Source organism: Notolabrus celidotus, chromosome 2 (genome assembly GCF_009762535.1).
Source record: "Notolabrus celidotus isolate fNotCel1 chromosome 2, fNotCel1.pri, whole genome shotgun sequence".
Classification (NCBI taxonomy): Eukaryota; Metazoa; Chordata; class Actinopteri; order Labriformes; family Labridae; genus Notolabrus; species Notolabrus celidotus.
The window spans coordinates 15,433,707-15,454,700 of record NC_048273.1 but is presented as its reverse complement, the minus strand read 5'-3'; the positions used below and the strand labels follow the sequence as shown (position 1 = coordinate 15,454,700).

At 41.3% G+C, this 20,994-nt stretch overlaps 1 protein-coding gene across 2 annotated transcripts in view; it reads left to right on the top strand.

Moving 5' to 3' along the window:
• The window catches only part of LOC117830838 (zinc finger protein GLIS1), an 81,680-nt gene that overhangs the window by 31,365 nt on the left and 29,321 nt on the right, over window positions 1–20,994 (top strand). For both annotated transcript variants that reach the window (XM_034709142.1, XM_034709135.1), the window contains exon 4: window positions 521–2,054. In XM_034709142.1, the coding sequence (XP_034565033.1) occupies window positions 521–2,054 (1,534 nt within the window). The remainder of the gene's footprint in view (window positions 1–520; window positions 2,055–20,994) is intronic.

The following is a 20,994-nucleotide window of genomic DNA, read 5'->3' as shown; positions in this document are numbered from 1 at the left end:
TGCAATTATGCCACCAAAACAGGTGACTCCCTATTTATTCCCAATGTTGGGTTGGGTTTAACCCCTTTGTGTCATCAAAGCCTGTCAGATGGACACACTAGCCAGTGGCCTCTCGGTCTAAGCAGCCATCCCTCCCCCTTCTCTCTATTCTTAGTCATAAATGCCCATTCATATCCTCCCACTACCGCCAGATCCTGTTTCATTTATTCATAAAAACACTTTGGATCGTCGGCATTGGATTGTACCTAGTGTCCAACATCACCACATGCCCCTAAATCCATAACTTGGCCTACACAGTATTATTGTTTACACTCTAAGTTACTTTATGATAAAGACTTTTTTCAAATAGAGGTCAGTAGACTCCTTAATGATGACATATTTTGCCTAATAGAGGGAGAAGGGTTAGCAGGGGGCTAAGCTCTAACAGTGCTGCTGGTGGGAAGGATCAACCAGCCACAATCTGTCATCATCCTGCAAGCTAATAGTGCTCATATTCCCGTCTGTCTCTGTCTCCTTACAGATCCTCCCCTGCCTTCCAAAGGACCCTGCCAGGGGCCTCACCGGGCCTGGGCTGCAGCAGTGCCACTGGTGCTCACTCCTCTCTCCCCTACCCAATCAAACAAGAGAACCCAATGGGCTACAAGATCTCCAATACAGGGTCCGGGGTCAACAGCGCAACTCAGTCGGGGTTTCAGAACTGCAGGGTGGGCCAAGTTTTAGGGGTCACAAGGGCTGAGGTTATTGGAGGACCGCAAGTTAGCAACAACGGTAGTGGCGTATGTGCAGTGAGCGGTGTAGGTGGTGCTGTGTCAAGGGACGCAGTACAAGCCTTTAATAATGAAGATGGCTCCTCCCCGCTGGCTTTGTCCCCAACTGGCTCCCGTCATTCAGCGCGGCTGCTCAGTGCTAGCAGTCTGAAGAGACGCTGCCTGTCTCTGGCCTCGCAGTCCACCGCTGCAGCAACGGGTTCCCCATCAAATACTGGCGCAGTATCCGAAGAGATCAACATCACCGCCATCATCTGCTCCTCTTCACAGATGTCGATGGTCGCCTGCGTCAACGGGTTCCGCACAAACCTCTCGCCAAGCCAAGCCAGCAGTGCCGGCTTTTCTTCCTCTTCCTCCTCCTCTTCGACATCCCCACCCTCTAACTCCTGCTCGAGGGAAGCCCCCCAGAGGCCCCCACCACACGGCAGCCCCCTGCAGGCCTCTTTGCAAGAGAGCTGTCAGCTTTCCTCACCTGCCACCTGCCTGCTCTCCCTCTCCTCCACTTCCTCATCCTCATCATCCTCCTCGTCAGTGTCATCAGCAGAGCCGGAGCAGGGCCAGGGGCTGTGCGAGGAGCAGGGCTCCATGCTACAGGGGCGGGGGGCTGGAGGAACAGCTGGGGGAGGAGTGGGAGGAGAAGGGGGAGGCCAGGACGGGTTAGGGCTGATGATGAGTGGGGCCCTGATGTCTGGGATGCTGCATTCAGGGCCTGAATCTGGGGCTCTCCTGGATGGGGGCCAAAGATCAGTAGCTGCCCTCAAGCAGGAGCCCCTGGATGATTTTTCCCCAAGTGAAGATGAACTCTTTCAGCACCACTTTCATCACCACCATCACCTGAGTGGGCGCTCCGGGCACCTTCGTCACCCTCATCACACATCTCGCCCTGCCATGCCTCCACCCTACCACTTGCACCAGTACGTGGGGCCCAGTCCTGGGGGGCCGCTGCACCACCAGGGCCAGCAAACAGCTCCTCAGACCTCTTCCCTGGGACTCAAACAGACCTCCGGAGGCCCTCCTGGCTCTCACTCAGCAACAGAGAGGGAAGAAGTCGGAGGAGGAATGTTAGCTGATAAGCAGGTGTGTCGTTGGATTGACTGCAGTGCTGCGTACGAGCAGCAGGAGGAGCTGGTGAGGCACATTGAGAAGGTTCACATCGACCAGCGCAAAGGTGAGGACTTCACCTGTTTCTGGGCCGGCTGCATTCGCCGCTACAAGCCCTTCAACGCCCGCTACAAGCTACTCATTCACATGAGGGTTCACTCTGGAGAGAAACCAAACAAGTGTATGGTGAGTCAACACAACTCTGTAACATCACATACCAAACACTGATCTAGACAAGAGCGGTAAATGATGTGTACATCCAATAGAGTTTAAAAAACGTCATACTCAGCTGACACACTTGAACTAACTTCTTTTTGGATAGATAAGGTAGCTGCATCCGTTTGTCAACTATTTAAAATGTAACTGTAGCACATACTTCTCAAAGCTCCTCTAGATGACTTTTTCTCAACAAGGTTCACGTCCATTTTGTCTAGAAAACAAGACTTGACTTGCTTCACTGCTGATTACTTTTCAACACACACTTTTATTTTGTTTTGGTTGAGAAACAGTTATTATTGTTTTCTGTATTTTTAGTGGAAATGTAAAAAAAGAAAGAACTTTCTTCTGGAGATGTGGTGAGAGCTTTACTTCCCTGTCAGCATAAATAGATTTGTGATTGTGTATTTTACAGGTAAGTTTCCAATTCCACAAGTCAACACACTAATCAATGTCAAGCTGTCACTTCCCTGCGTCCGTTAGCGAATGGAAAAAGCTCTCCAAACTCAAGAACGATTCAGTCCAAATACACAATTAGTCCACAATTTGTGTAGGGAGAAGCCATGTTTATTTTCACAAGCACTCTGTTTTTGGAGAAGGGATTCAGATCATGAAAAGCCAACACATATGGTTAACATAACCAAACAATACCCAACACTCGATCCTTTCAAATGGGAGCTTTAAATGTTGAGCTGTCCCACAAGTATTAAGTGCTTCATCTCCAAGCCAAACACGGGGAGAAATGCAGTAGTCCGCAGAAGCTGAGGGATTCGACGGTAACATTCGCTCGTCTTGCTTAATTCACGGCTTCTCTTAAAGCCCCTGTCAGAAGTGTTCCTCTTCAAGTTCAGGAACTCATCCAAACCCTAATTATTGAAGCACTGAGTCTGCAATATTGCTGCAGCACCTGTTTTATCTCAAGGCCTTTTTATTCTGAAATAAAAACAAAACCAGGGCTTGTTTATTTTTCTAAATAACAGTGGCTTGTAGAATTAGCTGAGATGAGGGTCTGTTAATAGAAAGTTGTTTATCATGGCAGGTTTCTGTGGGGTTGGATTAGAAATTCATGTTTATCCTGACTGATTCTGGTACTTGTTAGTGCACATCTGAGCTGAAAGACAAAAACTCAACTGTTTTTGCTGCTTTGCGTCACTTTGTGTTTCTGCCTTCTTGGCTCAGCAGAAACTAAAAAAATGGAGGTAATTTGTTGAATTTTAGTTTCCAAACTGTTAACTCTGCTCTGGAAATGCTTTTTAGAATTGTATTTGTCTTTTTATTCTTGTGCCTCTCTGGCGCTCTGTGCTGTTTAATGTGTTTAATGTAGCGAGGTCTGAAGCAAATAGACACTGAGTGAATGGTAGTTTGTGTATGCAGTGTATGTGCATGCATGAATATGTCACTGGGAGGAGTGTGTGTTTATGTGCGTTGTTGGAGATGTTTACCATATGTGAGCACTGGAACAATTCAGCTCAGTGTGGACGAGCCACTGGACTCTGTCTGCGGACATGAGGCACAGAGAAACTACAGCTACACACTAACCCCTCCATCACCCTTCAAGCACACACACACACACAAACACACACATGAACACGCATATACAAAACCATGTTGTAATATATAAAAAAGGAGACATTGTTTCCATTGGCTTTCACAATAGGAAGTATTGATTCCCTGTACAGTATGTTGAACTGTAACACTCTGGCTTTTCCGACAGAACATAGTGAAATGTTTTCAAGCTTAAATCAACACATGTAATCAGCAGGGATTGAACGTATGTTGATGTGGGACTGCAGCAGATAAACTGGGAGGGTGAGAGAAAATAAACACACTTTCTGTGTGTATTTGTAACTGTGTTTATGTTTTCATATAGTCTTTACCGATTTAAGTATGTACCATGTACTTTTAGGAAACCCAGAGTCTCTGTGCGTTATAAAAAGCCTGTGCTCTCATGTGTTTCAGTTATACCCATCCTAGATTCTCTCTTTTTTCTGTCTGAGCTTGTGTGCCTCTTGGCCACTGGCTTTGATTCCTCTTGTGTTTGTGGCAATAGACAAAGGCATTCAAGAATTCGAGCAATTCATGTAGAGGAAAAAGATGAGACATTCTGTTTTTTTGACCAAATGCTCTAGAAACACCAGAGCTAATCCTTTTATTATCTTTCCAGCGGCAGATTCCAGCAGGCGCTCATGAAACAGGGCTCTCCACATATCCAAACATAACACATTTCTCTCCTCTCCCTCCTTCTTTCTTTATACATGTATATATATATATATATATATATCTATATATATATATATATACTGTATCGCGTCTCACAGCTGCACAACATTTGCTTCACACTGCGTCTTGGCAGGAAAAAGTCATTATCACAACACGTTGGTTGTACCCCCCAAACCCCTGCATGGACCTGTCACATTCTGTAACTGGATAATATTTTAAGAAATTCTGCATTAGTAAAGTCAGCTCCCTCTATGGCTGAGTTTGTAGCTCTTAAAAACTTCTGCTACCTTTCACTTTGGTTCCCTCTCCTCGCCAATTAAAGGCCGCCCTGGGCTGTTGTGTAGGGCAGGCAAACACTGAAGGGCATGGGCCAAAAGGAAACAACATAATCTCTCTGCAATATCCTGTTGTGTTTCATGCCTAATTCACTTGTTGTTTTAGTTTATTACATTTTTTTTCCTGTGTCTGCATAAATATTAAAAATATATCCAGCAGGAGTAGCCCTGACATGGTCCCAGACTTTGATATTGTTCTGCTTTGACAGAGGCCGGCACAGCGGATTTGAAACGTCTCAAAAATGGACTGTGAACTATATAGAGGTCAGAAAATATCCTCCTGAACCATGCAGGCGCTTTTTGTGGAGAGAGCACAGCAGTTACACGCAATAGTGACTTCAGGCAGGAGTGCAGGCCTTTGCGCTGTATGTGGTTTCTTTGGCATTGCTGTTTTAGTTGTATCTATGTGGATCTATGCTTGCTTTAGTGCTGAGTGGGAAAGATGATTGAGTCAGTGGCTCAACACATGAAGCCTTACTCGGTGCTTTGTTACACAACTTTCTTTATGTGAGGGATTTCAAATAATCTTGTAAAAGATGCAGTATATACAGAAATGTAACAGGGTTCATATAATAAAATAATAATAATGCATTTTATTTAAAAGCGCCTTTCTTGGCACTCAAGGTCACCTTACAACATTAAAAACAAACAGAGTTTAAATAACAAACAGTAAATAAAACATAATTTAAAAAGTTTTAATTGAATGGACAGTGGAGTTGTGGTCAGACTGGAGTAAGCCAGTTTAAGCCATATGTAAATCATGAGAATTTGTTTCAAAAATACCTTTATAATAGAGTAAACTCTGGAAAACATCTCACTGGTGGGTCAGCGTTACTTAAAACAATTGTTATTTTAATCAGAACACATAACATGTCACAAATTTTAGTTTAGATTTACTGTGACATGGATTTTATTCTTACTTTTACATGTAAACTTTTGAAAAATCATGGGAATCTATTGGGGGAAAAAAATGTATGAATAGTGGTTTATACAACCACAAAAGTTTTAACAAGTTTTGATGCACAAAAAGACCAAGTTATAAAGACATTTTGATTAATTGAAGGTAAAGTCAGGAAATCTTTGTGATGTTGATTTATATCTCATGGAAGCTCCACTTAAAGAGCTTTTTGTTTGTGTTGATTTTGGTGCCCCCTCTGGACAAAGCACTCCTTGCTAATTTTGTCTTGCGCATGTAGGTTTAGTTTTCGTTGAGAAAATGTTTAATTCTGCTCTCCGTTAAATTTCATATTTACCACTTATCAAGAATCTTTGCTGTGGAACATGTGAAAAAAGGCTGTATCAGCAGTGTGCAGTTAAAGACTTGTTTTTATACCTACCCCCTGCCGATGGTTTTAGAAAGTAGCATAGCAACATAAAAATAATCACTTTTCTTGTTGATGGTTTTGTTTGCTTCTTTTGGTCATAAAAAAACTTCACTTGTAATTTAGTTCTGTTTTATAAGCTCGAAGGAGCTTTAAGAATGGAGATTAATGTCTTCATTAAGTCCTTTAGAAATTCAATTGAATACATTTGAATGTTCCCCAAGGCTTCTTACCATCAAGGTGATGTGATTGTCAAATAATTCCAATCCAATGAAAATTCCTCCATAACTGATAGATATTTGTTAACTCAAATGTTAGAGCCAAATGTGTGACAGAAAGCTGCCTGCCTCTTTCACAATGATAAAACACAGCCGGTATTAGCTGCTTAATTGGATCCCTTCCAATGTACATGTGCACACACAGGCAAACTTAAAAACACACACACACACCTCATTGACTCACTCAGTCAAACCACTTGTTGAAGGAAAGTTGGATGTCAAACTGGCTGGAAAAAAAAGTATAGATCATGGAATTTCCTTTTTTCATTCGTATGAAACCAACAAAGATTTAGATTTGCCAGATTGGTTTTTGGAGAATTGCTAAATTCCTCGACTGCAGATGTTGAGACATAGAGCGTGAGCTTGTGCCAAGGTGGCGTCTGTGTTTTCGGGGGTAAATGGAGTCTTTTGTGAGCAATCAGCTCGGACACAGGAGATGAAACAGGGAGCGCCATTAGCTAATTAAAACTGAGGTTCAGCACATGACCGGACTTTTCCTCTGAATGCCGCCTGAAACTGGAGCTGTCTGGGCACTGGGTGCGGGCGGCGAGTGACGTTGATATTAATGTGTTTGTACCCGTATGAGACTCTGAAACTCTGGCCTGTCTGGACAATTTAGAGGCCAGAATCTCAGAGTCCAGCTTCTGAACCACCTGGAACCAAAAGTAATGGTACCTGATGTAGTCTTTGTTTTCTTTTACAAGATCCTTCAGCGCAGTGTGAGCACTTAGAGAAAGACGCTCAGCCATGAATGTGTTGGCTTTTCAGCGACTGAGAAAACAAAATTTTGGAGTTTTCTCATTCTTCAAAGTAGTACGTCATGGCTTAGTTTAAAATAATCATGTATAAATCAGTAATTTGCATTCACAATGTAACAGCAGACTGACCCAGATAACTCAGGCATGCATGGAAACTTTATTACCAATACAAAATACTACAGATCAGCAAAGCCAACTAGTTGATCAGGCTGCACACACTCACGTTCACTGTGGTGCACTGGGAGAGGAGAGGCCTGGCCATGGCTCATTTAAAGAGATCAGGGTCAATAGGCTAGAAAGGGTATTGATTTAGCATGTCAGGAGTAACTGCATGCTTCTGAGACAGATCTCCTGAAGTCTGCTAAGTTGGCACAAATACACAGACCTAATCAGGCCCAAATAAGCACCTGGTGAAGATCATTTTATAGCAACTTTATATGAAGATACTGTGCCTCTGTTTTCCATTAAATCATTCTGTCAGTCATTCCCCAGCCAAATGAGTTCATTATGTGGTTAGATAGTCTAATAACTTTCTACATATCCATATTCCCATCCTGTGGTTATCCTCCGTCTCCCTGTGATGTCTTCTATGCTGTTTGGCAGTCCCTTCTTCATTCTAATAGTAACACAATACCATCCACACGTGATGTTGGTATGATGAAATTGCTGGCTCTGAAGGCTCTGGGACTGATGCTGATGTTTTGGCATGCCAATGAAAGCTTTGAATTGATGGACTTTGCTTATTTGAGTGAGCCGGGCCAACTTCTTGTCAGACCAAAAAAAAAACTGATTTTCCAGTCGATCTTTTGCAGAAATGTTGTCCAATACTGTCAAACCCTGCCAACACCACCCCATCCACCCTCTCTCTGCCACTATCTATCATTCAGATTTGAATACAGGACAGTCTTTGATTCACTCAACACTTACTGAGGATACGCAACCACAATAAATGCTGAAGAGTCCCTCCTAGATGTGTTTGTGTAGTCAGACACTGAAACTCTTGGTTTCAAGTAACAAGTAATGTAACAGTCTGCTTGTTTGTCATAGTTGTCAACATTTCGTACTGATAAAAGTATCATATTATACACTTGAGGAGCATTCTGTGGTCTATATTTCATAAAAGGTTAGATAACTGAAAGTTACTCAAAATCCTCAAAACTCAATACTTGCTTTTAACTTTCAAAAGTCAAATTCTGATAACTTGAATGCTGAACATTAAAGGAAGGGGCTCTTTTTTAGTCTATATTGTCCCTCTCTTTTTTTTTTACCTCTGTGGTAGTTTTACATGATTTGTAACTAAAAGAACTCTTTATGAATCTCAAACTGGTGTCTTTTAAAACTCTTATTTCATCCTATGTCAGAAATATTTTTAGATATGGTCTCTTTGAGAGCTAGGGTTGTATAGTTTCACTTTTCTTTTTCACATGAGGTATTAAACCTCCTGAAACACAGAAGAAAAAAAGTGTGAAGTGTTTCTATATAATATAAGTATTGGGGTTGAAAGAAACATATTACAGAAAAAAAAATCAATAATGTTGTTAATTTAATTTGTATCATCTGTGCCTTGTAGCAGACATTAGTTCTTGATAAGTCACAGAATGTAATTATATTATATCATGAATTTGTCTTTTTCTGTTAAGATTTTGTGTCATTTCATGAACATTAAAACACTTATATAGTGGGAACACATCAGAACATTAACATATCATTTTAAAATGCATACTCATCCCTTGAAAGTCACCTGATGTATTTAGTCCTGCTGTCCACTACAAAGGACACCGAATAAAAGTTGTGTTTTGAAAGGGTTAAAATTACTGTACATTTGTGAAATCTTACTGACTCTTACATTGAAGAATCAAATTGAGTATTTGCAAGAGAAACATGATATCTGCAAAAAAAAAAAAAAGATCCCTCACCTCTTTTGGTGCCATAAAATGTGAAAATTGATTTTGCAGCCATTTTGAAAAGAAAGTTGATGTGTTGGCCACACCTCCGCAAGTGAGACATCATTAGAAAGATGTCCCCCGGATGTCCTCTTCACCGGACAGTGGGGTTTTTACAGACTGCATATATGGTGCTTAACTTAGATAGCTAAAATGCATGTCCTCCACAGAGGACAAAAATTAATTGCTGGGTCACCATGTTAACAGTTGTGTCCAGATGTCTAGTCAAACAGATGTTCAGTACATTACAGTACAGTACAGAAATATACCAAAGTTGTCAAATTAACTTTTAGTCTCACAGATGAAGCAAATAACAAACTTGTATTTGTGTAAATTATGGAAACCTTTCTACGTTCTACCTTTCTACTTCCAGTCGTGGAAATACAGGTTTAACCTGAACAACATGAGCAAAGGAATATTGTCATGACAATATTGTACACTGCTGAACTCTTGCTCCGAAAGGTCAAACCTCCACAGCTACCTTCCTTTCAACCTCATCACCAGGTATCAAAGCATTCAGGATTTACTACATGTGATACACTCTAATTGCATTTGTCTGGAATGCAATATTTTGAGTTTCCCAATTTCCTCAACATTTTATCACGCTTTGGTATCGGAAACCCGAAGACCCAGGACTGTGGCTGGTTATGCATTGCACAGAGATTGTGTCATAATTGTGTCCCATCCAAAAGCTTAATCAGTTTAACCTCTCTACTGAGCCAGATCAGTTTACTAATACATCAGATGGATGAAGCCTGGGTGTGTTTTTAGGGTCTCCATCTTCATCAGGGGGCTGTTTCAGGGATGCAAAGTCAGTTTATACAACTAAGGGAAGGAGGCTTCATGGTTAAGGGCTGCAGGATCTGCTTCTGAGTTCATGGGCATTTTTTAGAATATTTTGCAGACTTGTAAAAATTTCCCCTGGTCCTTCAAGATGAACAGTTGTACTTTTCGCTGTACTCCTTCATGGATCATGTGCATTTTGGAGGCGTACTGAAATGTTTGTTTGTGGCATTTTTACAAGGCAGGCATAACCGGTTCTTTCTTGTCTGAGGCTACATCCTCTCCCACTCCTTACATTAGCACACTGGCCTCGTTTTGTGCCCAGTTACGACTTGTGCCACAGCAGCAGCTCTGCAAACATACAAACCAAACTGTTTAGTTTGTTGTATGTGTGGAACAAAGGTAAATCTCTGAGAGATTTTTCTTTTTGCTGACTCATCAGTGTGGCAGAGGGCACTGCACAGATCCGAGCCCAGAGCGACATTTACCTCTGACCGCCTTCACAGCACCCACCATATAAGCAAACAAAAAGGACATTTGTACACACTGGGACCACTTCTGCCTCAGGGCTGCGTCATAGCCCCAGGACCACAGTATCCCTCACTCTGCCAGACCCACACAGCAGACAGAGCTAGACCTGCAGCTAATACATATGAGGAACTGAGTTGCTACCGTGCAAAACAAACACTGAGAGAAGTATGGATAAATGATGTAGCGAAAGACGTGTTTACATTCAGGGTGTCAAGTTTAAATTATGCACTGCCGTGTTCTGTGGTAAGAGTGCCGGCTTTAATTTGAATGTTTGAGAAACGAAGTGAAGGTTGGAAGAAACGGAGCCAGACAGGCAATTCAGCTCCACTGATGTCATCCCAAAGAAACTGCATTTTTTTTGGCCCAGAATTCATCACAAGGCATTATGCACGACAAGTGATGTGGTATGCACTGAATGCGGACTTGAGAGCATTTTTGAAGCGTGAGCAAAGCTGTTGCGCACACAACTCAAAGTGTTGGTTACAATTGGTTGAGCTTTCCAAGCCAAGACGTGTGTGTGTTTATACTGTCAGGACGCTCAGTGTGTGTTTTCAAATGACCACCAGAGAGTCAGAGGGTGAAGAGAGATCCAAATGGAAAGATCCGAGTAGAATATGGAGGCGTGGATTGTGGTGTTTAACGGTACATTTATCAAACAGTGAGCCTCTACCAACCACATCTAATTTAATGATTGATAATAGGAGAGAGAGGACCGACAGTCTTCTGCACTGGGACAAATGAGGACAAAGTGTGATTCAGTTTTTTGTACACTGTTTTATGATTGTGTGACTCTGATATTTGAGCTTGGATTTACCTCCCCCGTAGAGTTTTACACCCCAATGATCTCTAACTGTCTCCAGAAAGAAGCCCTTTTGCTTTTCGTTCACTTTTACACACATCTGTTTCACATCATGACTGTTCAGCTTTAGATTAGTTCAACATCGATGTAAAAAGATTTATGCAGGATTTAGAACCAGATTGGTTTAGTTATTTGGGCAGAATCACAGTAGACGTAAGAAGCCTTTAAGTCAGAGAATATCCCTTTGTTTTTCTTCTGTTCTTCCAGCTTCTCATAACATAGATCTTTCATACTGTTTCATGTAGCAGCTGTCATTTAGACTGCACTGAATCCTTATTAGAGGTAAACCAAATAAAACATTAGTACCACCAGTATGCCAATTTAATTTTGGAGGGCATTAAGCCTGGAAATTAAGATAAGGTCATGCATGATTTCAAGTTTATCCAAGAGGTACGTATAGTATGTAGACAGGGGAAATTATGTATTGTATGTACCTGCAACCTAGCAGGCAAATTGTTTGAGGCTAGCCTGTACCAGGCTTGGACTCAAATTATAGCTAACATAAACATTTTTCCGAGGGGAATTTGAAGGAAATATTCTATGAGTATAAGAACTTTTAACAGAGTACTAGTGAATAGTGGGACATTTGCATTTTTGCTGTTGGTAAGTCGATAATAGTGCCCAAGAATGGGGAGTGGATCCGTACTTTAACAAATGTGTTTTCCTAAAGGACAGTGGGCACAGACATGCTGGTATGGGCTGGATTACTGAATATGAATGCAGAAGTATACACTGAAATGTGGTGAATTGATTTATTGTAATGTGAATGAACAGTGATGTGCTGGCTGAGAATGCCTGAGCCATTATTGGAGCTGACACACTGAATGTCTCGCGCGGTCTGATATATTGCAACCAGCCGTATCCACAGAACTGGAAAGTGGACCCTGAAACCCGCAGAGAGCAGAAAAGAACACAACCTTGGCATGCTGACGAGTGAACAAATCCATGGGCACTGTGGCATTTGGTTGCACCACATTTCTTGGGCAGCAGCTTTTTTTTTTTTTTTTAACCCAAAAGGCTTTGTGGTCTGGTTCCCCTTCAAGAGGGTTGCATAAATGCGCTCTATTCCCCTGTGCCCTGCTCCTGAGTCCTTGGGCTGGTGTTGCTCATAACGCCATGTTGACCTATTGTTTAATTTTGCTGGCATGTTTTCTGTCTGGAAACTACATTGCTTCTGGCATCAAGGTATTTGGCTTGGCAACTCTGCGGTACTTCTGCAGTGTTTATTTGTTGTCATGTCAGGGTTATAGAGTCGCACAGTGTACGCTACAGTATGTGTGAGCCTTTAGACAGCTGTGTCAACTCTTGCCTTATGTGGACATTGAACGGTTTTCTAAAATGTGGCTTTTAATTCTTTACCTTAAACGTCTTTATGATACAGGAACACTTTGACTGCGACTTCTGTGTTCATCAGGCTGTCCCGCAGAAGTGAAAAACAAGTTAGAAAAATTGAGAATGACAACCAGTTTATAACCAAAGTTCACATAAAGTTGCATTTAGGTTAATATTAATGTTGCTAGGTAAAAACATATGCATGAAATATTGTCTGACCACTGAAAACATCCTCACAGAAAATAAATTAACACCTTCAGATTGTTTGAACTCAGCCACTGGATCAATACTGTGCTTTAGCAGTGGATATTTTTTCTTTCCAAAGCAGAAATGGTAAATGTCAGGACTTTTTGTAAGAGTTAAGGGCCTGTTTCAAGACCTGTTGCAATATCCAACAAAAGCCAATTTTTCCATTACCAGCAGCAACAATTGGCCAACAGTGAAATACAATCTCAAGTCATGTTGAATTTTGAGCAAGTGAGTGACATTTCTTCCTTCGGTCTGGACTGTTTTCATCCTGTGAAATTACCAAAGAAATAAGGTTAAAGCAAAAAAAGGAAAACCATTCTTTTTTTTATTTTGGCGTGTTAAGGAAATAAAAAGCGTATAATATCTTTATTAATAAAGTTAAAACAATGATGGATGATGATTTAAAAGAACAGGCCAATCATCAAACTGGATTCTGCTGTATTTATCCAATAGTCTAACAGAAGGAAAGGATCCATTAAACATGCCTGAACTGTCATTTCTGTCTGAGTTGAATTGCTTTCTATCATCTCCCATTAGCACTGATATGAAATGGAGTCCCAGAGCACGTTGAGGTCTCTGACACCCTTTTGTACTGCTGGAATGAGAGGAGCGTATTGGCAGAAGGGGGTAAAAGAGAGACAGAGAGAGTGAGAATGGAGGCATGTGTGGGTGAAAGGTGCTGGACAGATTGAAGCCCGGGTGTCAGAGGACGCCGTAGCTCATGGGCCCGTCAAACTGGATCCTGCATTCACTGCCAGTAACACCAGTCCCGGCGCCGGCTCAGAACACAGATCATGTTTAGGATTTTCATTGCGTAACCCTCAGTCTGTCTTTTTCATGGCGGGTTCGGATTTCTTGAATGAGTTTATAATTAATGGCTTAATGGTTACTAATGGCTGTGGCACTGGACGCTTTGTGTTGCACTCTAATTAGCCGTTATAAATGGTCGGGATTGGTTGTGAGGTTAAACAATCTGTCACACTGTCACTGTTCTTTTTAAAAGCCTTTCACTCATGTGTCTCCTCACTGAAGTGAACTCCCCAAATCCCTCCCTCATCTCCCCGGAGTTAGTTAGTCAATACTCATCTACATTTAAAAAAGTAATGTCCTCGTCTGTGCTGATTACTGACTTTGTTTTGAAAAGCGTAAAAGCCTCCGCTATATTTATACCTAACACATTAAACTGGATGAAACTGTGCGTATTGATCTAATGTTTAAAATTAGCTGCTCCCTTTACTTAAGCTCCTGACAGAGATCTTACTTTGTCAGACCTACTTAATATTCTGTTAAACTTCCAATTACGCTGAATACCCTCACATTTATAAAGATGCTGAAACAGCACAAGGCTAAAGTAAGAAAAAGAAAGGAAATGAGTGCGTTGTATACAACTTTAATGACTCTGAGGTAGTCACTTCATTATTTTTTCCTGCATTCCCAGAAATAAAAAGGACCAGCTTGTATTACTCATCGCCCAGATGAGTTGATTATCAGGTTTTAATGGGTCAATACTCCATAAAAACTGTAACTAATCCTCAATAGCAAAGTGGCAACTGAATCTTACACCTCTGCCTATTGACACTGTGGCAAAAAGTGATTACATCTCCAAGCTGCTGATTGCTATAAAGTGACTTAAACCATAAGCAATAATGTAATAGCAAAAATGTTCAAAATTACAGCATTTTATTTGTTCATGTCTAAAGGTGTGTGAACTGCAAAGCCTTGAGAAGAAAGAGAGCTGAATGAGGACAGAAACAACGTACAGTTGTGCTCATAAGTTTACATACCCTGGCAGAATTTATAACTTCTTGGGTAGTTTCTGTTGTCATGATGATATAAAAAGAGTAAACAAAGTTGTTTGATAATAATTTGCTTCACCCAACTGCTAACCATGAGTGAAAAAAAAGTTTTTCTCCTTTCTTTCATATTCTCTGAAAAATGGCCAAAAAAAATCACAAATTCTGCCAGGGTATGTAAATGTATGAGAACAACTGTATATATATTCCTGCAGAAGTTCTGTTCACCTTGTCTAACTTAAGTTACAATGCAGATGTCCGGTTTAATAAATAAAAAACAAACAGACAAGTGTTTCCCTGTGAATTGACAGTAAATTGAAATGTTCAGTTATATGTTAAATCGTCTCGTGAGGAGGCTGATGAGAATCCATTGCGAACTGTGGAATTGAAGGGACTATATTTTAAGCTGCATGTGTAAATCCTTTAAAACCAACAAAATCCTCTTTAAAGCAATACTTTGTGTCAACTTGATTATAGCTTTAGTTGAGAGCTAGTTAGCATGAGTGCATGTAACATACAGGGTATTATATATTGAGACAAGACCTGTCCTTTCCATGTTGGGGTCTTGCTCACCCTTTCTGGATTCTAATTTGCATAAATACTCCAGCACCATAAATTCATCCTGACTTGTTTAACTTATAAAATGATTAAACTCTCAGCTTTTTATTCCTCAACATGTCAGGGGAAAAAATGTTTAAATTAGTAATATAATCAGCACATTCCCTGTAGATTATAATCTCTGGTTGATTGCAACTTCTCACAGTATTAATGTTTACATTTTAAATTCGATTTTTTTTTCACATTTTGAGAGTGTTGACCTCAATTGTTTACTCTTGGGTGCTGTGGCACTGTTGGTAGCTTTAAGACATGATTGTGATTGTTAAAGAAATGAATGGGTACATTTGTCAGAAGGATCTCTGGGCTTCTTACAAAAAGCAAAAGTGTTTTTTTGCACTCCTGTTACACATAACAGGCCAAGTACCCTGCAAACAATACAGTCCTGTCAGTTTTGAATACAGCTGTGACGGGAGAATATATTTCAAGAGACCTAGAGTGTCTAACACGGAGATGGAGCCAGTGATATGTTCACAGTATGAGTCTGTTTCAAATAGAACTGTTCAGCTGACCTATGTTCTTACAGTTGGGTGTAAAGTACATCTGTGTGAAAATGATTTCTTGACACTCTGAGCCTTTGCCCAGAAGGAAAATTTAATATGCTCGGGCAACAGAGGTATCAAGCTGGAAGTCTGTGTGCTTCTCTGCTAACGCTACATGATAAGACACAAACCGTATCCTGTTCCCTGTCAGTCCGCTTCATCTCTTTGAGAACGTGACCCTGTTTTCCTTTTCCCTCAACCTGGTGAACCGGTAAACCCCAGGCTGCCTGGTTTGAGAGGAAATCACATCTTAGCTCTCTAATCTGATGCAGGTCTGCAGAGCTGGTGGACGTCTGAATGAAGGCCTCTGAATCACAGCGGGTTAAGTGCTTCCATGAAGCCTCAATATGTTGTTGTGCAGCCAGGCTCACCCTGTGCCAGGCCTCCACCGCAGGAGCAGGGGTTCAGATCCATCACTACACTTCCTCCTCAATCTCCAGCAAACAGTATGCGAGAGGTACCCAACAGCTGGGCCGGCTCATTATGTGAGCAGCCTCATTTAGTCATCATAGGAATGCTTCCTGTTGTGCCATCCACAAAGTTTTTAATCTGGCCCCCAAACTATTCAGGCGTGAGTGCAAAATGGCTGTTAAGAACAATTTCTTTAGTCATTTACATGACTACTTCCTCCCACCAATTTATCGGCTGAGCTCTTGGTCTGCTCGCTTGTTCATTCGCATCTGGACAACACTCCCTGGCTTTCAGTTGTTTGTTGCGTGAACTCATATCCCAGCAATCATAAATCAAGGCTTCCCAAAGCTTCAGCAAAGCGTGAGAGACATTAAAAAAGATTATATACCAGGGAAAAAAAGGCAATGTGTGTGAATTTATTGATCCACATTTCTCCGAATTATTTTTTTTAAAGCATCCATCACTTTCTTAGATTCTAATTAAAGCACTAGCTGTATTAGATGAAGCTGGCTGCTAAGAGGTTCCTGCTTTGCAGTGGAAATGATATATGTAAACTATGTAATGTGAATGTTTTAGCCAACCTGTATTTAATTTTGTATCCTGACGAAGTGCATGAGAAACCTGCCTCTCCTTAGCTGTCTCGTTGAATCATATGGATATAATTTCATCCATTTACGTTTTGCTGCTCTTTGCTGTGGTTGCCACAGGGCATTTGGAAGCAGGCAGATTAAACGCACATGTTCCTCCCCATCCGCAGCCGGGCCACTCCGCTCCGCTACCTCCCCTCCGAACAGATCCTGAAGTGTTGGTGGTTTTCCTCGTTGGTCAGGGCAGAGAAAGACACCTTGTGATAAACCAACTCATTCCCCTCAAACCCTTTTTTTTCATACTCATAAAGTTATACAGGCTGCTTGTGAGCGTTGGCACTTTGTAACATGTTTTATTTGGCAGGGCTTTCTTTTGCCACCAAAACTCTTTGCCCTTCATTGCATCTGTAAGGCTTGGCTGTGAAGGAGCCTGGATGTATTTGGTAAAAGCATGTACAGTGGAGAATCTATGGAGGCTGTTAGTCTCCCGGAACCTTGTTCTTTTATGGGGGGCCCTGTCTGAACATGAGTAATAGTGAATTTCATGCTAATAAGCAACTGAACGATTGACTCCTATATCCTCATCATTAGTCAGAAGCCTGATCCACAGTTACTGCCCACGGCCAAAGAGTTAGTGCTCTGAGGGGGATCCCTTTGTTGGTGTAGCAACCCCAGAAAGGCTTGACCATTAGAAGTGAAGATCAAAGACCTCGATTACTCAAAATGATTTAATCTGGAAAGTTCTTTATTAAGAATAACCCCTTGAGATGTATCATCTCATTTTCTACGCAAATAACACAAATATATAATACAGGGGAGAGTACGAATAATCTGGATCTGTAAATCCACTTTTTGCTATCTAGTATCAGGTAATCTAGCTTTCTTTTGCCCCGTTTTTTATCACACACTGAGACAAGATCAACCTCGATGTATCTCAGTGTGTGATTTCACATTGCGTTAGCAAGAGAGGCATGACGTGTCAACACACACAGGAGCTCAACATACACACACACCAAGACTGAACTGCACTGCTAGTTCTGATGCTCTAAATTGCCACCAACATCCCCCCAGTTACTACAACCCACAATGGATCAGAGCCAAGCGGCAACCTCCGGTCTAAAAATATGAGTCAATGCGGAAGTGTTAAAAGCTGCAGTTCATCGAGGATCCGCTTGAGGCTGGCTCCGGAAGTACCGGAAGTCACATACACATGAATGGGGAAAAGACGATCTTTGCAGCATTAATAAACATGTTTACAGCCTGGTACAAAAGATGAGTGTAGTCTGAATAGCTAATTTCTCGATGTCCTCTCACTGTGAGAGGGGTGAATTTTTTTCTAATTCGGCAATTTCGAAGATATTGAGATTACTAGTCTTCCAATGAGAGGCACAGCTGCCTGTGGGAACACTGCAGCTGTTGGCTAGGAGGCTCAAAGCCCGCCTCTTTACGTCACACTGGCTCGACAGAAGCAATATGGCTGCCACAGCCGATTGGTCTCAAAACAGCTCTTCAGAAACAGATGGGTGACGTCACGGATACTACGTCCATATTTTTTACAGTCTATGATCAGAGCCAGAGGCCACCTTCCAGCCTCCGTGTGATACACATTGCAGGTGAGGCATAAGAGAGGCATCAATATCCTGCCTTGTTCTGGCAATACATAATAGCGTCTAGACTGTTGAAGATTACCAGATTTAGATTATCGTTACTTTAAATGGGACTCTGAAATTACATACTTCACCCACAGGGGGCGCCAAATTCCATATACTCTGAAAGATCCTCTTAGTTGTTTAAAAATCAATATTCTGTGTTTGATCTCAATGCTTTGTTGTGGATTATTTGTGGGGAAGAATAACTTCATACTCAGCAGTTAAGAATGAAAATATAACAACAATTTTTGCCCTTGTTAAAGTTTTATGATTTTTCTTTCTTGTAATCCAGCCTCATGCCAGCCCTTTTTTGAGAACAGGATAATCCTGTTTTGTTTTGTTTTTGGATCATAGCTAATCCATTCCTTCTGAAAACTTTTGAAAAACACAAACTGCAAGTTTTATTGGTATAAAAACTAATATAGGATTACATTGTTTTGCCTGATTTTGTAACCCTATTTTTGTTTAAACCGTGTTTTAAAATTTGGATCTGACTTTAATTAATAGCTTAACCCAATCACATGATATGTAATTAACAACTGGATGCTGGAGCTGATTCTTAGGGAGTAAAAAGACCCCTCTGGTTATCACCATAACTGCAAGGATTGCAGGGACTGCAGTTTATGGTTCTCTTTTGGTTCATACTTTTCTCATGCCATTCACTCAATCTCTTAATCCGGTGTCTGTCCTGCATGTCAGTGGCCATATTTCCTCCTCCCTTTGTACACTGCTCCAAAACAGCCGTTTTGTTTCCATCATCCTCTGCACCAGTATGTTGCTAATGAGCCGCTGCTTGTGAGGAGGGCCGTACACTGCCGCCTTTTAGCCCCGACACTGTTTGGCCTTTTCCCCGCAAGTCAGGAGTCATTTCCCATGAAGGCCTCAGGCTGTTCCGCTCCTCTACTCTGCCTGCATGTTGGGCCCATAATCTGTCTGTTGTGATCAGCTGCCCATCCACCCCTTTCAAGCCGCTCTCGCCCCCTTCAGCCATGTCAAGGCCCCGCTGTCATCCTGAATGTTTACCGAGCAACTGAAGCCCCAGCACTCAAGAGTGAGACAGTGTCAAAAGGGGCTCAAATCTCTCTTCCATGCTGCCAGTGTTGCTCCCCCCTCTTGTGGCGATCTACTGGTTTACCTAAGATGAAGGCCTCATAGAGGAAAACTAAACATGTTTAAAGCAATTAATGTGATTAGCGATGTCTAAACTGTTTTCACAGATAATATCAAAGATGTAATCAATGCTGTGTCACAAGCCTGAGCCACCAGAATTCTCTGTTTACACCACTTTAATGTATATAAGCTCATTACTCTCTAAACTGTTTGTATTTCAGGCAGCTTCTCATGACATGCACAGGGGACCTACTCACATATGTGCTTATTTAACGTCCTTATATTATTTTTAAAGACTCATTTTATTTTTAACTTTGGGGCAGTTTGGGAGGAACAAACCCAGAAACCTGGATGAGTGAGAGCCAATGGTCACCTTTCTCTCCCCAAAACAAGACCTGATTGCCGGAATTTAACAGCATCGCACTGCAGCTCAGAAACATTCAATCATAAGTAAGTTTTTTGACAACCCATGAAATCACTAAAAGAAGTAATTTAAGCCAACATATTGGCAAAGCTTCTACATCTTATTGAAGCATTACATTTTTCATACAGGGCTCTGGGTAGTATCCATGCCTCGAGGTGGCACTACCTATTGGTTTCCCAGCAGGCAGAAAAGCCTCGTTCTCAGCCGTCAGAGTAATAATACGCTCTACACGATTAACACGCTTTCCTCCCCGGGCCCGTAACTATAATTTAGCCTCAAATTTGTATTGCGGAAAAGAAAGCAATGAAAGAGTGATTATTCCCCTATACATAAATACACACATTTGGCACGTCAATAATAGCCGTGTTTGTTTTCCAAACTCAAACGCCCGGCGCCGTATTTCAGCAGCCAGCATGGGCCGTGTCTGTCATGACTGGTATGGCAGTGTGGATGTTCCCTCTGCACTGAGATTTTTATTAAACTTTCCCACCCTCACTGCAGCTCTCGTTTCCATCCGAAACATTTGATTGGCATGACTTTAGAATAATATGTTTCCGCTGTACAACACTGTAAAATGTGAACTCTTCGAGACATTTTTCCACGCTTGAATGCTGAAGTCTAGACAGAATATGTGTGTGTTGATGAATCAGAGATTTATACTCATATTTCTTTTCGTGTCTGGTTAAGAAGTCAGTCTGTGAGCTGTGCAGTACTTCTGATTGTGTCTCAGCTTCACCCACACCACACAGAATGCATGTCCAGAGATATTAATGTATCAACTCTGTTTGATATGTAATGTAAATGTACCTTTACCTGTAGGTTTTAAAGCTCTCCGAAGTAAGACTATTAAGTTAGCTTCGGCATTTCTTAAGTTTAAATCTAATATTTTTAGCTTTAACTTGTATTTAATTAAGTTTTTATATTTCTTAGAATCTTATTTTTTCATAAAGTAGAGCCATACAGTATAAAGCTTTTACATATTTTTCTTTCACGTTTTAATAAACTAGTATTCCATAGTTACATCCCCAGTTTTTTTTTTTACTTAAGTCCACTTCATAACCTCAGTCAAATGTGTTAGTTAACAGCTTATCTATTGTCAATACGGTGTTTTTGTTTCAAACTTCATATCTTTACAGGTCTTACATCCTGCATTAAGATCTGTGTGTTTG